This window comes from Trichosurus vulpecula, chromosome 3 (assembly GCF_011100635.1).
Source record: "Trichosurus vulpecula isolate mTriVul1 chromosome 3, mTriVul1.pri, whole genome shotgun sequence".
In the NCBI taxonomy this organism is placed as follows: Eukaryota; Metazoa; Chordata; class Mammalia; order Diprotodontia; family Phalangeridae; genus Trichosurus; species Trichosurus vulpecula.
The window spans coordinates 316107089-316125367 of NC_050575.1; the positions used below are offsets into that span (position 1 = coordinate 316107089).

At 40.6% G+C, this 18279-nt stretch overlaps 1 protein-coding gene across 1 annotated transcript; it reads right to left on the reverse strand.

Annotated features, from left to right (window-relative positions):
- Nucleotides 1-860: 860 nt before the first annotated feature.
- On the reverse strand, nucleotides 861-18056 carry BMP10 (bone morphogenetic protein 10). Its single transcript, XM_036752170.1, has 2 exons — nucleotides 17681-18056; nucleotides 861-4936 (listed from the first exon to the last, which is right to left on the reverse strand). Exons 1-2 carry the CDS (start codon nucleotides 18012-18014, stop codon nucleotides 4002-4004), a joined length of 1269 nt encoding a protein of 422 aa, XP_036608065.1. The 5' UTR covers nucleotides 18015-18056; the 3' UTR covers nucleotides 861-4001.
- Nucleotides 18057-18279: the final 223 nt, after the last annotated feature.

Sequence of the window (18279 nt, forward strand, 5' to 3'; positions counted from 1 at the left end):
TCTTCTGTCTAAGGCATTGATGATAAATTTTCTTGGAGTAAGAAAAGTAAACTATCAAGGTTTTTACCATGGAATTGTTTCTTTTTTTCATTGAATGTGATTGCTTGTAGAAATGCAGGACTCTAAACTGAACTGATGGAGAATTATGTGACATAATATTGATAGCCTTAACAAAAGTAGGAAAGGTAGTATATTAATTAATCTTTTTCTCTAACCAGCCAATGGTCATTAATCTATCATTAATTAATCATTAATGGTCATTAATCGATAAACATTTATAAGGTACCTACTATGTGCTAGGCACTCTGCTAAGCTCTAGGGATACAACAAGAGGTAAAAAACAGTTCTTGCCTTCACAGAGCTGACAATCTAATGAAAGAATTCATTAAGGAGAGCTAGGTCTTTTTCATCAGCTGTTTGAAGGATTGTCATGGGAAGCAGGATTAGGCTTGTCCTGTTTGACTCTAGAGGGTAGAATTTGGAATAATGGGTGAAAATTATAGGGAAGCAAATTTTGCCTCCATATAAAGAGGACCTTCTTAACAAGTGACATATCTAAAAGAAGAGCAAATAACCTTGGGAAAGTGTGAATGCCCCAATACTGGGAGTATTCCAGGAAAGGCTATATGTCAGGAATATTTTTCCTGCTGGGAATTCCAGCACCATGTTGTCTATTGGGCCAGATGACCTAAGAGTCTACTATTCAACTCTCAGTGGGTTTTCCATAAATAATACTTCTAGTGAAGGCGATGAATCCTGTAAGGAGCACTATATGATATTTTAAAGCAAGGCTGTCCAACCTTAAGTTTTTATTGAAACAATAGAGAATATATTTTGATTTGCCTGTGGTAGCTCGGCTTCCTTTACTAAAGCATGTAAATTTCTATGCATGTAGGCGGGCTGCATAAATTGTACTACAAGCCGCATGTGGCCTGTCTTAATGGATACCGACATCTCAGGATTGAGGTTTTCAGTTAGCTTTGCCCCAGGGTACATAATATAAGGTCTGTCCTGAGAGTAAATTAAACATGTTGGGGCCACATCTATGTGATGTCACTAGATGAGTCATTTTGATCATTCAGTCAAGCCCTGGGTTGATTGACTGGCCAGTTCAGCAAGATGGGGAAGAAAGCATAAACCCTTGAGGACTGAATCTACTAAATACTGACATTAGTCAGTGCACATTCTAATATCTATTCATATATACATTACTTTCAAGTATCAGTAATCTGCAATTTCACTGATTCTCTCCACCTATGCAGATTACAACCCATTTATGACTCAGTAGATGGTCTTCAAGAATTTCCGTGGCTGAAAAATGCATCATTTTTCAGCCAACTCAGTGATGAGCTTCTCCCAAAGGATCCGCTCCCAGTCCTAAAGTGTTTGTTTCTCCTTCTTGAGATGTGTTATTTGAGCAGTTACACTGCATTACAGATAGAACAGTCTGATAACATATTGGTATGAGACAATAGGACAATCTACATTTATTGGCTAATCTTTTTTATAACCTTCCCACTTGAGTTCAATTGCACTATTTCCAAAAATGTAAAATATTTCAAGAGACTGATAGCATGCAAAGTAGATGGTGTTATGTGAAATTGGCCAAAAATAATAAAATTACAAAGTGAGAAAAGATGAAATTCTAGGCAACAACGTGCCATAAATGAGTCATCATCCACCCAGGGAGGGTAATGTTTGAAAGGTTTTGCCTAGTATCTGATGTGTTCCATAAAAGTTTTTTTTGTCCCCAAGTGTGAATCACAAACAAAACAAAACAAAATAAACCATTTAGTATTCTACAGTATATTACAACAATAAATACATCAATAAATAGTGGGGAGAAGAGAAGAATTCACTTGGGTATTTTAGCTACGGGCTGATAGTTTTTTCATATGGATTCTCATGAATGGTTAGAATTAGCTTTTTCAGAGATAGTCCTTTATCACTTCCAGGAAAGATAATTTTACCATAAAAATGTACAGCGTATACATGGATGAATGAAGTAGGAGCTGACGGTGACCAGAGAAGGCATCATCAGGCAGTTAGACTTTCCCAAGAATCTGACAAATTTGCACCTTAGTATAAATAAAGTGAAGGGTCTATTGTTTTTCAGCTCTGACACCTTCTTATCATCTCCATTTGTCGCAGAAGAGCAGTGGAAACATGGCATGTGACACCACTACACATGTGGTGGGGGTGGGTAGCAGGAACTTCACAGATGTTTCCATTCAAAGCTTATGTGGAGAGCTCTTTTCCTTTTCTCCCTCTAGAGAAGTCACCAAACTAACAGAAAAACAAAGATAAACTGCATCACAGTTCACTAGAACCCTCAATTAATCATACTTTTCTGCATTTATTGTTTACCAGGAAGAGGCAGATCACAACAAAATAAGCTTATATCAGGGACTTACATAAACTTCTAGAGATGTCCTGGGTTTAGCTACTCATCATTCCAGTTTTCCACACCTTTATGAGAGATTCTGCCTTCCCTGTTCAGTGACCTTACTGGAGTGGGGGGCCTCTGGAACAAATCTATGAAGTAGCCTAAAGACTGTTCTCATCAGTGGCCACCTCATAGCTTAACCTACATTTGAAAGTCTCCAGCCCACAATGAAATGCCCAGACAAGCAGATACCAGCCAGGGACTCTGCTCTCCTGGGATTGTGAAAGACAAAATACAATTCCTACTGGGCCTGTGGCCCTGGGGATGGGTCTTGGTGTCTAAACATAAGCTCCAAGTTCTTTACTTTTTCCTTATGTTCACTAAATGCCATCCTGTCAAACCAATCCCATCATTTGTACATTAATACTGTTTTGTGGGTTCTAGGTTAACTCTCTAAGTCAAGTGACTTCCCTATCAAACACCACCTCCCTGATACAAATACTTCGCATCATCACTAGGCCCTTCCACAAGAGGGAAGGACAAAAGAATGGTGAAAAAGTTATCATTTGAGAAAAAAAAACTACATTTTTCATAAGGGATTAAGGTGATATAATTTTGTATCGATTTTTTCAGTCCCTGGCTTGTACTAGCTTGAGATAGAAATAAAAACTGTGCTCTAATATAGAAACTTTTTAGAAGCACGTATATACATAGATATATATTATATCTGTGTGGCGTTGGGCAAACCATTTAGCATTTCTAGGCTTCAATTTTCTCATCTATAAAGTGGTTGATTTGGATTAGATGATCTCTAAGGTCCTTTTCATCTATGATATACTGTGAATTTGCTATTTTGCTGAGTGCATGAGTGTATATATCCATATCCATATCACATGCATGCACATATATTGATCACTATAATCCTTTGATATCTACTCCTGCTGTGAAAGTGATTTTGGGTTCTTGAAAGCTGAAGAACACAGACATTGGCAAGTCCTACCAAACTGGAAAGACTTTGAATATGAGCCCAGTGATGGATTCTGACTGCTGCCCAAGGACCAGGCTAGCTAAGTGACTGGAGGCTCAATTCTAGATGACTATCCACCCAATAATGAATTTTCTTGGCCATAGCAACTAATAAAAACATCTCTTAAGATGTAGAGGCATTTGAGATATATGTCAATGGAGGAAACACACTGACGAAGTCATGAAGTATTGTGGCATCGACATATACATACAAGTGCTTATGTATATACATGTATATGCATGTATATGTACATATTGGCTTTATTTTTCTGATTGGGGAGCCATATGTGATGTGAGACATTGCATAGAGAATGTGTAGAAATTGTCATTTGGATGTGCCACTTTTAATTCTAGGTAGGTTGCCTGGAAATGGCAAATTACAAGGAAATCCGCCCAGAAAGAAGCAGGCTGAATAGCAAAATATACATTTTCTACAACCCACCAACCTACCTAATCTTCTGAGGCAGTCCCCTTCTGTTTTCTGTACACCCCTTCTTAAATAATTTTATTAAATAGGCACTCAAAATGTACAAAATTTACAGTTCTTGAAGATGCTACCCGTGCATATGATTCCTTTCTTTCTCATTGGCTATCTACAGCCACATTCTGACACAGCCATGCCTTCATATTTAAACTTATAGGTGACAACCCCTTTGTCTAAGTAGAGAATGGAGATGGGATCCAGTTTGGTGGGCACACAGCAAGCCTTGGCAGCTTTCTGGGGATTCTTCAGGTGGACTAGCGCTTGGATGATGGCGTGCTTTGTGGGTGTGAGGTGCTCTGCCAGAGGGTAAGAACAAACCCCCCGGCACTCATATGCTTCATATCCTGGAGGAGCTATGATCCAGGAATCCCAACCGATTTCCTTGAAGTCAATATAAAGTGGAGTCTTTTTGCAAAAGTTCCCCTTGGCATTTCTCCTGATCCGGGCAGTAGAATCATAAATAATGTTGGATCTCATCTGCAATAGAGCTTCTTCCCCAGGGCCATCATGGAAATTATCAGCTTCTAGGTCATCCAGTTCCAGAAGGTCCTCGTGATCTATCATTTCACTCAGCTCCTCTTTCTCCTCCTTTTTGTCACTGCTTTGGTCATCAGAAAACACAATAAGTAAAGGCACATGATTGTTGTGAGCACTGATGTCAATTTCCAGCTGACCTCTCTCTGAAAGTCCAGCCTCCTCATTTCTGCTCTCTATGTGAACCTCCAGCCGGTGGGTAGTAGAACCTGACCTTCGCCAGTGTCTGATGGCATCCGTGACATCGAAAGCCTCCCACTCGTTACCGGTTCCGTAGATCTCTCCCGACACCAAAACCAGCATTTTTCTTTCCTCTCCTTCATTTTCTTGCACTTCAAAAATGGTCACTTTTCTTTCTACTCCATCATATAGCAAGTGGCTTCTCTGGGCCAGGGCGTAGAGCCTGAGTTCAGCCATGACAATTTCTTCATGGTGAGGGATGGATATGTTGAAGAGGAGTTGGTATTTTTGGAGTCCATTAAAGCTGGTTGGTTGAGAAAGCAGATCTGGAAAAGGACAAAACCCAGCTTTTAGATGGGAGCTATTACCTTAAAATAAAGCAGAATCATTGACTATAAATGAGAAAAAAATGTTCCATACAGAATAGATATATATGCTGCACATGCAACAAATGTTTAAAAAAATACCTATTCAGGGCTTCCAGTATGCAAGACCCTGCACTAAGTTTAGAAAATACAGAGAGATACAGCACAGGTCCTGCTGTATACCAGCTTATAGTCCGAGTGGTAGAGATGGCATGGGGTAAGATATGGCTGAGTGATTTGGGGAAAGGACAGACACATGGATAATTATGATATAAAGGAGAATGAAATAAATGCAAAGGATAGGTCCAGGCAATGTTCTATGAGAAATCTGAGATCTCTCATAAGAAAATATTTCTGTCCATAGAGTTAAAGTCAGGGGAAGCTCTATGGAGAAGGTGCTACCTGAACTGGACCTTAAAAAGAGGGAGGGACTTGGGCAAATGAAGATATGGGTTGCAGAGAGTCAGGGAGTCCATTTCAGGCCCAAGGAATTGAGAGCGAAGACATGGAGATAAGCATGAAAATGATGGGGGGGGGGGCCGTGGACACTACTCCAGTTTGGCTGGAACATGAAGCATCAGAAGAGGAGGGGTAGGAGATTAGGCTGGAAATGTAGTTTGGAGCCAGATTGTGGAGTGCCTTCAATGAAGAGTTGGGAGTTTTTGCTTTATTTGGTAGGTGACGGGGAGCCATGTTCATAGCTCAGGAATGCTCCCTTTGTTTTGCTCATCCCATCCTCATGGAGTCACTTCCTATACTTTGATTTTATCATCCATGAGCTCTCTTTCTCCATCCACAAAGCCAGAACATCATGGCCCCCATGAACTTTCTGGCTTAGAGTAAACAGCTCTACCAGGGGCTAGAGGATTACATTCCCAGGAGTCATTTCATTCCTGGAGTTCTATTCTGCCCCTGCAAGCCGTTCTTGTCCCACTCTCACCCAGTCCCTAGGGGTGGGCAGCAACCAAGGCCCAGTAGCCTTGGCCTTTGCCCTACATCGCCACCCAGTGGAGACTGTGAGCAATACATCCTCTCTCCCACCCACTACTACCGCTACGGACAGAAAACTTCCACCACCTATATCTCTATCCCTGTATTGCTTAATTACCCTGTAGCTAGGAGCAAACTATCCTTAACACCTACTTCCTATTCTCTCCTCCTTATCTTCCTCAACACTACCCCATTCGTGTCCCATTCCAACTTTGCTATGCCTTCCACTGAGCCCTCAGGAATTGCCAATCCATAATAAATTTCTTCATTCTGATCGTCTTCTTCTCATATTCTTTCCATCTACTTGTTTTTAGAGACCTTCCTTCCCTCACATGAATCCTTGATCTTTCGCTTCAGAACTGGCTATAGTGTACCTTCTTTGCACATTTTCCAAGACACTGGAGGGAGAGTCCCAATATCCCTTGCTCCCCACTGACACTTCACAGTTTTTATTGTTCACTTTTCTGCTTCACTTGGAAATATTGACTACCCATTCCTCCTAGATACTCTCTCCATTCTGGATTTTTGTGACATTATTTTCTCCTGGTTCTCCTCCTGCCTGTTTGACATGCCTAATCTCTCTCTCTCTCTCTCTCTCTCTCTCTCTCTCTCTCTCTCTCCCTCCCCCTCTCTCTCTCCTCTGAGCTTTGGCATCACCAACTGCCATTTCTACCTTTCCAATTGGATTTTCAAGAGTCATTTTGAATTCAATATATCCCAATCAGAACTCGCTGTCTTTTACCACAAACCCACATCTCTTTGAAGCTTTCCTACTTTTTGAGGGCATTTCCCCGGTTCATAAACTCTGTGTCATCCTCTATTTCTCACTCTCCCTTGATCCACATATCCAACAAATTGCCTAATCTTAATATTTCTACCTTCACAATATCTCTTACATTCAACTCCTTCTCTTTACTCACTTGAACACCAAACTTATTTCAGACTCTCAACGCCTCTTGCCTAGACTATTGTAATAGCCTCTGAATTGGTCTCCCTGACACTCTAATCCATCCTCCATACAGCTGCCAAAGAGATTTTCTTTAAGCACAGATGTGACTATGTCAATACCCTACTAAATTAACTCCGTTGGTTCCCTATTATTTCTAGGATAAAACATAAACTCCTGGTTTTGGTTTGGTTTTTAATGCCTTCTATAACTTGTTCTGATCTATCTTTCCAGATATATATATGTGTGTGTGTGTGTATGTGTGCAAATATGTATATGCATGTATGCATGTATGTCTATTTATATGTGTGTGCAAATATGTATATGTATGTATGCATGTATATGCATGTATGTCTATGTGTATATGTGTGTGTGTGCATGTATATGTGTGTGTATCCATTGATCTATATATCTCTTCCCTTCTTCTGCTATAGTACAGTCAGGTTGATCTTCCATTTAGTTCTCCATCTCTGTGAATTTTTGTGCTGGTTGCTCTCTGTGCCTAGAATATGTTTTTGCCTCACCTGTCTTATTAAATCCCTTTCTTCCTTCAAGACATAGCTCAAGAATTACCTTTTCTATAAGAAACCTTTCCTGACTTCATCCTTCCCTCCCCCTCTCCCCGCCAATGCCCTACCTCCTATTTTTATGTGAACATGTTTTCTCCCCTGATAAAAGGTAAGCTTTTGAGAGTAAGATTTGTTTCATTTTGGGGGTATCTGTATCCCCAGTGTCTATCATCATTCTGGTCACATAGAAAGTATTTAATAAATGTTAGTTGAACTATGAAAACTTCCCCACTCTTCCTAGTAAGCCAAAATGAAAGTAATAGAGTCAAGTGACATTCAATTCAATCTGATAGTTGTTGCTTACTACGTGCAAGATGTCGTGCCTCAGCGACCCCAAGATTAGGTAGAAAATCTTTTGCAGTTGACAATCAACCTCATTAGAACTTATCTTCCTCATTCCCTTAAGCAACATAAGTTTTCTACAATATCAGAGCATAAATTGAAATAATCACTTAGTTCAGAAGATCTAGAGTTGGCAGGGTCCCTAGAGGTCTTCTAGTCCAACTCCATCATTTTTGGGATGAGAAGACCGAGACCTAGGGAAGCAATTGTTCTATGGTCACACAGTAACTGATAGGACCAAGATTTGAACTCATATCCTTTGACCTCAGGGTTACTAGTTGTCTCCCTACTTTAACAGTCTATGATTTTATGATTATATGAATAAAAAAGCAATTTTAAAGGCACCACGGGGGCCCAGGGCATAGGCACTGGAAGTCATATTTCAAGAATGTGGATGAGTGGTATATGCCAATGTTTCATTCTCTCTCTCATTCTCTCCCTCTCTCTCCCTCCCTCCCTCCCTCCCTCTCTCTCTCTCTCTCTCTCTCTCTCTCTCTCTCTCTCTCTCTCTCTCTCCCTCTCCCTCTCCCTCTCCCTCTCTCCCTCTCCATTTCCTTTAGTTGGGGGCCTTAAGGTGGCAAGAGCTTTGAATTGGTAATTAGAAAACCTGGGTTATGGTCCCAACTCTGCTGCTTATCCCTGGGTAACCTTAGACAATTAGGTTCCCTGGCTGGGCTTCACATTTTTCCTCCATAAAATTAGGGAACGGACCCAGAAGACCACTAAGATCCCTTTCCACTCCAAATCCTATGAACCAAGCTATGACCTCAACTCATGTCCAAGGTATTGTGACCTTTTCCAACTCTAACATTATATGGTTTTCTGTCTTTAAATCGGTTATTAATAGAAGTTGAACTTCCTCCGGAGCTCTTTCAAACTAAAAGTCTTTCTCTGATGCCCACCATGTGTGGCATCCAGGTGACCTCTGAATCTCTAAGGCAATGTTAGCACAGGGCATACATGGCAGATCCCATCAAGCTGAAAGGGCTGAGTCTATGGTCTGAGAGCCAATGTAGCTAATTTCACCAGAACTAAGAATGGCAACCCATTAAACAGATTTCTAAAGTCTGGATATAAATGTCTCTGTACAATTATGGGGTTGGATTAGGCGACTGCTCAAAGATAATTGCTTTTAGGCCTTTAGATCAAAAAGGACCTTATATAGTCTGACCTTTTAATTTTAGAGAGGAGCTGAAAATCCTTTTTATCCTGAATTCTAATACATCCTGAGTACAGTTTGCTGTATTATAGCCTAGACCTCCTATCAAATAACTGTCAGTGAGTTAAAGTCTCTGTGCCCCTACTTTAGAATTATACACACATGCATGCACGCACACACACACATACACACACACAGTTGCTTAAATTATAGTTTTGAAAATTCCTTCAACTGTCTTAACAACTCATCTATGAATCAATGACAGGTTTACCCCTCTTACCTTAATTTGAGATAACTCAAAATCTAATTAACTATTTTCAATATCAGTGTTTGAGGGCTTTGGACTAACCTGTAGTTACCCCAAGACAGACAGATCAAATAAAAAAGTCACTTAACCCTGTTTGCCTCAGTTTCCTCATCTGTAAAATGAGTTGCAGAAGGAAATGGCCAACTGCGCCAGTATCTTTGCCAAGAAAACCCCAAATGGGGTCATGAAGAGTCAGACACAACTGAAAGAACTCAACAACAGGATACATTTTTATAATTAGCTCAGACAAAATCAGAGAATCCAATGATTCCAGTCCAATTTACCTCTCAACAGAGATCCCTTCGATGATATAACTGACAAGTATCACCTCAAGGCTCCCAGGAAAGGGAGACTCATAGCTTCCCAAGGAAGTCTCTTCTACTTGCAAATAGCTCTAGTTGATTGGAAGTCTTTCCTTGAATTAAGCGCAGATCTATCTCCTTGTGATTTGTGCCCGTTGTTCCTTCTGCCTTTTTTTTTGGTCGCAATAGAACAAGTTTAATCCCTCATTCAGGATGTGACCTTTTAAATATTTGGAGACAGCTGCCTTGTCCCCTCTAAGTCTTCTCTCAGCTAAATATCCTTAGTTTTTTTTTTAACTTCTCCTTTTGATTTTCTATTATTATATTATTTGCTTCTTTTGCAATGACTTTTGCCTCCATCTATTGTTTTCCACTTCCATTGCTAGCACCCTAATTCAATTCAATCTGATTCATTTCAGTTTAATTTAATCCTGTTCTTGCTATTTACTATCTATGCGATCACGGGTAAGTCATTTGACCTATGTCTGCATCTTAGTCCCTCATGGCACAGTGGAAAGATCCCTGGCTTTGCAGTCACATGGCCTGGATTCAGACCCTGCCTCTGTGACCTACTGTGTGTATGACCCTGCGCAAGGCACTTTAACTCTTCAAGAATCAGTCTCCTCACCGTAAAATGAGGGGTTAGGCTAGATGGTTTCTAATATCCCTTCTGAAGGGCTCTAGATCTATGATCCTATTCATTTCAGTAAGCATTTATTAAGTGTCTTCTCTGTGCCCGGCACTGGGTTAGGCTCTGGGTGTAGAAAGACAAGAATTAAACAGTCCCTGTCCTCAAGGAGCTTGTATTCTTCTAGCTTTTGTCACCTCATACCTAGATTACTCTGTAGCCTTATATTTGGTCTACCTGCCTCTAATCTGGTATCATATTCATTTTCAAAAACATTGCTTTGATGGATGTAATAATTTATGCTTATATAGGAATAACACAATTATGTGGCGTTTTAAGACTTATGAAGGTCTCGCTTCATGATGACCAGGTAAAGTAGAGTGCAAATATCTACCTTCTACATATGGTGAACTGAGGCTCAGGGAAGTGAATCAATTTGATTATATAGCTAGTAAGTGTTGGCCCTGGGACTAAAGCTCAGGTCTTGTTCTCGTTCAGTCGTTCCCGACACTCTGCGTCCCCATTTGGGGTTTTCTTGGCAAAGATACTGGAGTGGTTTGCCATTTCCTTCTCCAGCCCATTTTTGCAGATGAGGAAAATGAGGCAAGCAGGGTAAAGTGACTTGCCCAAGCTCACACAGCCTGGCCAGATTTGAATTCAGGAAGATGAGTCTTCTTGACTCTAAGCCCAGCACTCTATCCACTGTGCCACTAGCTGCGCCTAGATCTTCTTATCAAATTAGCATTTTTCCTCTTATGCAACATCCTTGGGGATCCCTCATTCAAAGCCTTGCAGTGGTTCCTCACCAGTTAATGAATGGTCCAAAAGCAATCTGGTGATAAAAGCCCCCACAATGTACCTTTCCAAGTTTATCCTCCCTCTTCCCTGCAGGAAATTCCTACTCCAAATGTCTACTTATTATTCCTTGAACACATCTCTTTTTTGGGTATTCTCTGCACTTTTGCTCAAGTCATTCCCCCTCTTGAAATGCCCTCTCCCTTCTCCTCCCCTCTCTTCCCCTTCTCTCCCCTCCCCTCTCTTCTCCTTCTCTCCACTCCCCTTCCCTCCCCTTTTCTCCTCTCCTCCTCTCCTCCTCTCCTCCTCTCCCTTTCTCTCCCCTCCCCTCTCCACCTATTTACACAGGTAACCACCTTCAAGGATGACGTCACCTCCCACTGACCGCCAGTGGAATCTTCTCTGCCCCTTCCCCATGCTTTTTTTTAGTTCTTGCCACTCATTTGTCACATCATGTCCTTTTCATTATTGTTAGCTACCTTTTCATGACTAGCTAAGTTCGGAGAAGCTCAGCACCAGACTGGTCACAGGGTGACTATCACCGGATGATGAATTTGGGCGTCCACAGCGCCTCTCCAGGACCATCCACTGAGTTATATTAAATTAAGGCATGTGCCATATCCATGAGCACGCCTATACCATACACATATTTGTTGAGTTGAATCGAGTTGTTGATGAGAGGAGCCGTGAATTGCACCGGTGGAGGGAGTACCCGCATGGACCAAGTTATAGTCCTTGAAGTATTTGAAGACTTTCTGTGTGTAGATTTCCTTCTCTCCGCTAGGAGCAAATTTCTTAAGGGCAAGGACCGTGCCATAATTATAGGAATCTCAGGCTCATAGATTTAGAATGCAAATAGACCTTAGAGCCTAGATGGCTCTGAGACGAGATTGGAACGCAGATGTTCCTGACTCCAAGTCCCAGAGCCCTGGCCACTGATTACTGAATTCCCAACCGCATCTCACGCAAGGTTAGGCAGCAAGGCACTGGCTTTTTAATCGGAAGATCTACATTTGCATTGTGGATCTGACACCAATTAGGGGCATGCCCCTGGGCAAGACATTTTTTTTCTTCTCTGAGTCAAAGTTTTCCTATCTATAAAATGGGAATAGCAATAAGTATAATCCCTACCTCCGAGGGTCATTATGAGAAAAGCGTTTTGTAAACCTTGGAGCACATAGAGATGAGAGCTCTAATTACCAGGTACTTAACAAATAAATCTCGATTGATTCCGAGCCATAGGCCCAATGCCTAAGGTGACTGATGAGAAGCCAGGTCAGCTCAGTGGGTGTGTATACTTGCTTCAGTACTGAACTGGTGGGTCATAGGATCTAGAGATGGAAATAATTTAGAGGTCATTTGGCCCAGTGGTTCTCAAAGGCTGTGGCAACGTCGTTCATGCACGCTGTGAATTGTATGGAACGTTCACCTGTGATCACGCACATAGTCTCCTTGGAATTGTCAGGAGCTTGATTTCGTGATCACACAACCACTCAGGAGTCTCCATTGTGCACCATGGTTCTTCATGGGCTGTGCCCCAGAAACAGCTTAAGGACTATCAATCTAGTCCAACCCTCTTATTGTATACACGCAGAAAGTTAGACCCAGAGATGGGAAGTTACTGGGCTAAGGTCATTCTGTAAATAAGTAGCACAGCTGGGTTTTGAACTCAGGTCTTTTCACTGAAGCAATATGAGAAGCAGAGATGGCCCTGCCATGAAGCTCCTTACTTGCCACAGTAACATGAATGGCGATTGTGTGAGGAGAGCTGAGTAAGGGAGAAGAGACCAATGAGGAAACTTTTTTTTGGATTAAAAATATTTGAGGTTCTGTAAGTATGCAAATGGAGTAGATAGCTAATGGTTTTATGGGTGACCACAAATATTCATATATATATGTGTATATATGTATGTATATGTATATATTTCTAGGAAGATTTTTAAAAGCTCCTTTAAGATAACATTTTTGTTGAAGAGGGATGGGAAGGATAATAATTAATAATAATAATGACAACAATAATAATAGATAACATTTAAATGCTTTACACATGCTCCTGTTCGATCCACACAACAACGCCTTGAGGTAGGTGATATTACTATTCCCGTTTTACAGATGGGGAAACTGAACCGGTGAGAGGGTAAGTGGACTTGCCAAGAGATGGCTAGGTGGCACAATGGATAGAACCCTAGGCCTGGAGTCAGGAAGACCCGAGTTCAAATGTGGCTTTAGACATTTCCTAGCTGTGTGACCCAGGGCAAGTCATTTTACCATGTTGGCCTTTGTTTCCTCATCTGAAAAATGGGCTGGGGGGCAGCTAGGTGGCTCAGTGGATAGAACACTGGGATTGAAATCATCTTTCATGAATTCAAATCTAGCCTCAGACACTCAGACACCTCCCAGCTGCGTGACCCTTAACCCTCTTGCCTCAGTTTCTTCATCTGTAAAATAGGGTGGAGAAGGAAATAGCATGCCATATCCGTATTTTCCCCAAGAAAACCCCAAATGGGGTCACAAAGAGTCAGAAAAGACTAAACAACAACAGCAATGTCTCAGCTGGTCTTCTGACTCCAGATTAGTGCCTTTACCCTCTCATAGTTACGTAGTAACTTAGTACAAGTATTGTAACCCCATTTTACAGGTGAGAAAAATAAGTTTCAGGTAGGAAGTGATGGGGTCCAAGGTTGCACTGCTGGTAGGCTTAGGACCTTCTATTCAAACCCAGGTCTCCTCACTACATGTCCTATGGTCTGTCCACTGCCCCACACTGCCACCCCGCTGCTGGTGCTTTAGCTTTCTCCCACCACTTCCTGTGGTTATGGTCTAATAGCATCAGAATGCCTACATTCAGCTATCAGCTCTGCTCCTTAACATCTGTGTGACTTTGGCCAAGTCACTTCACTCCTTGGGGCCTCAGTTGACTCATGTGAAAATGAAGGAGCTGGCCTGCATGTCTTTTTAAGTTCCCTCTAGTTCCGGACCTTAAAATCCTTAATCACTAAGGATAGACTTTAAATGTTTGATGCACAAACTGAGCTCAATTTTCAGCCTTTGGTTTTCATTGGAGAATTGTAAGATCTTCAAACCTTAAAATTCTGGCCTACATCTATAATAGATTCATTTTTACAGGAGTTATTATAGACAATTTTAAACACTCAGTATGGCCAATTAATTTTGAAACTATTTCTATTGAAATAAATGAATTTAAATGCATAAAATGTCATAGCAACTCAGTTTTGTTTCATAGGTTTTGAGTAGAAAGGACCTTAGAGATGGTCTAGTCTAATCTTATTTTACAGTTAGGGAAACTGAGGCCCAGGAAAATAAAGCAATTGATCCAAAGTTACATAGGTTGCAAGTGATAGAGCTGGGATTCAAACCCATGTCCTCTGACTCCAAATTCAGAACTATTTCTGCTACACGTCCTGTTTTTTGTTCATTCTTTCCGATGTGCATTTTTATGCTCATAATAATATTCTCCATTTTCCTGATTCTGCTTTTTCCCCAATTTTGTATTGCTTCAACAAATTCCTTCCCAATTCCTTTGTTCTTAATGATGATATCCTTCTCCATGAATATATCAGTTTATTTAATCATTCTCTCACAGTTGGACTTTGAGGCTGTTTCTAGTTTTTCACTAACAATGCAAACTGTGAATGGCCAATGGCTCCTTTTCATGCATGGATATGAATGATGACACTCTCCAGTCTCTCAACAGATCAGGAGCCCTTAGGGATAAGCAGGGAGGTATGCGGCAGCAGCACTTCAGAATAGGTTCTCTAGTGAGATTAACGCTGAGGTTGAACTTGCCTGCTTAAGGTGTCTATAGATATAAATGCCATTTATCTTCTTTCACAAATTAGTGAATGCTAAATTTTTCCTCCCAAAGTTCTAGCAAAATGTAAAGGTAGGTAGCAAATGCAATGCAGTGTGTGTGTGTGTGTGTGTGTGTGTGTGTGTGTGTGTGTATAAAATGTTTTACAAAAGACAGTTTCTGGAAATGTAAAAAAAAAATTTAAAAAATTAACTTATATAATCAATAAACACACACAAGCTGCTTATTACCTGGTTTGATGGGTGTATGAATATAGGTCACAGAGTCACAGATTTAGTTCTGGAAAGGACCATTGAGAGATCATGGGGCATAGTGGATAGAGGGTTAGCCTTGGAGTGGGGGAAAAATTGGGTTCAAATCCTGTTTCTGACACCTTCTAGCTGTATGAGCATGGATGGGTGAGTCACTCAATCCTCTTAGTTTTCCAGGTGACTCTGTAGGCAAGAATGTGTTGGAGTCCAGCTCAAACCTACTGGCCTATTGTTAAAAAATAATCAAACCCTATCAATCTGGACTTGATTAATTGTTTTGTTGATTATCCAGACTTAAGAAACTGATGGAGGAAGTGTTAATGGTGCAGATTAAAAGTAGAAGTGTGTGATATGTACATTTTTGTTTTTCTCAGAGAGCTGGTTATTAAACATCTACCACACACCACCATCTCTAATGTGTAAATGAGTTGCTGATCTACATTGGTTTTGAGAGTTTCCCACAAGGAAGTTCTCTTTACCAGTGAAATCTCAGACCCAAACAACAACAACAGAAATGAATAGAATTACCCCTAAATTGTATTGTGTACATTAGAAAGAGTCCATGTGGTAGAGGTGGAAAGAACCTTGGACTTGGGATCAGAAGGGCCTGGCTTCCAATGTGTGACTTTCTCTAAGTCTCTCTCAGCCTCCAGATTCTCATTTTTAAGATGAGGGGGTTGGACAATGACACGATCTCCAAAGTGCCTTTCAGCTCTAAATCTATGATCTATAAAGAAGTGTATAAAAATTGAGCAAACCATAGCCCAATGTGTGATGGAACGTTGCTATTGAAAAGCATAAGATTGCTACTGAATCTAGCAGCCTGGACAAAGTTCATCTGTCCTTCGGTGCCCTATCTGTTACCTAGAAAGCTCTGCTAGATTTTAAAATTTGTAAGGAATAATAGGAACAAGTTCTGTATTTAATTAGAAATTGTAAATAGGACTCTAAGGTCATGTGAGTCAGTGAATACTTTTGGTTCCAGTTCATTCCACAAATATTTATCGAATGTCTACTATGTACATGTCAAAGTGCCTGGTGCTGAGGACAAATAAAAAAAAATCCAACTCCAGCGCAGTCTCTTGGAGGAATGCTGGTAGAGTGGAAAGAGAATTAGTGTTTGAATGAGAACACACAGGTTCTATCTCCAGAATGATGCTTACTAGTAACTAGTGATCTTGGGTGAGTTACTTAATCTCCTTGGCCCTCATTTTACTCATTTGTAAATGGACTCTGAGGTCTCTTCCAGCTCTAGATCACTGATTTTATGTAGCTTCCAGCTGCTTATTAGTTGACGTACCGCATGAGGACAAATAAATGACATATAAGGCAGATTATAATAGCATGAAAGGAAATAAGAACATAAATTATTACCAAAAGTTTTGGGGAGGGAGATAGATCATTCAGGATTGGCTGGATTACGGGAAGAAAGTTCTTTCTGAAGTGTGTGAATACATCTTAACCCTTTACTAACAAATTTAATATAGTAGCCCCTTTCATTTCTATGCCATTTCAACTTTTCTTAAATATAAATGCAAAATAGGACTGTTCCCTAGCAAATTGCCAGTCACGTCATCCTGCAAAAAGTTTTTGTCTGTGTTTTCAGAATTTCCTTCTTACGTTAAACTTACAAACTGAAGCCAATAAAAAAACTTGATGGGCAGTGAAAGCTTAGAGGCAGACTGACAGGTGGGATATGGCCGGTCTGTGTTTTAAGGTATTCAAACAGAAAATGGTAATCTGATCAGAAGAAAATTGAGCCCACTTCTGATGTAGTGCTATGGTGTCAGGTTGCAAGGTCTACTGGGACATCTCTGCCAAGGTCTAGATAAAGACCGCACAAAAAATCCTGCAAGCTCTTGCTGGCACTCTATATAGACTTACATATGTATTTATATTATGTATAGACATCAATAGGCATATATAAGTGTGTGTTTATATACGTACAGAGTATGTATATGTATAAAATACATAGTGTGTGTATATATTATACCAAAAATATACATACAGTATATATATATAATATATAAATATACATACAATGTGTATATATGTACTATATACACACATCTGTACATATTGATGTCTATATATAATATGATACATTTACAAGTATATACAGTATCAGCAAGAGCTTACAGTATTTTATATGGTTTTTTATCTCTATATAGTATACACATACATGTATATAATATTGATGTCTATATATAATATAAATGCATACATATGCACACACACACACATACGCACACATATTGGCTTAGTGATAGAAAACCATCCTTGGAGCCAGGAAGACATGGGCGTGAGTCCCTTTTTTGACATATATTGGCCGTGTGACCCTGTACAAGTCACAACCTTTCAGAGCACTTGGCAACTTCCTATGACAGTCAATTGCAGAGAAGATACAGAACTCTGTTGGTAGAGAGAATTTTCTTACCCAGGAATCCCTCGCACCAGTGAAACCTAGGGCCTAATTGTGATCACAATCCTATGTGTGTGAATTTATACATATCTGATATATACATATATATCTTCATTTTTTAAAAGTGTAATTGAATTTATAACAGCAAAAGCCCAAACTTACCTTCATTTTTGAAACTTCTAATGATATTTGCCGACGGCATTGAGGTTCGATCAGTTGCAAATCTGTTGTATAGCTCTAACATGTACTCTGGTGGGTCGACCTTGGCTGAATTGGGCAGAGGGATTTCAGACAAGTTCAATGTCTTCAGAAATTCATTTCTCACACTCTGTAGCAGAGTAGTAAAGTCAACACCATCTTGCTCTGAAAAAACATCGTCAAGCAGGGGCAGATCTTCTTCCAGGGGAGAGTCCTCCAGACTCATGATGGGGTTGCCAGATCCCAAGGAGGCTCCCAGGCAGAGGACTGCATAGAGCTGTAGGACCCGGGAGCCCATGGCTTTGCTCAAGCCCCCAAGCCCTGTGAAGTTTAGGTGTCAGTGGTCCGAGTGGTCCGAATCCTCTGGAGGGGACTTGACTTATGTCATCCGGAGTTGCCAAGTTTGGAAACTCTTTCAGAAACATTCCCTCACTCTGTCCGTCTCTTTCCCTTCTGTTCCTCCTCTGCCCCCAAAAAAAGCCAGGTTGCTTTAATTGGACAGCAGGATCGCCTATGGGAGCCTAGCCTTTCTTATCTCTTTAGTGTAAACTTGTGCACCAGAT

Excerpts from the sequence above, each read along its gene's own strand:
- BMP10 (XM_036752170.1), bottom strand. The coding sequence starts at position 18,014 with ATGGGCTCCCGGGTCCTACAGCTCTATGCAGTCCTCTGCCTGGGAGCC. Across the intron at positions 4,937-17,680 it reads TAGAAGTTTCAAAAATGAAG|ATCTGCTTTCTCAACCAACC; the intron begins GTAAGTTTGGGC and ends GTCCTTTTCCAG.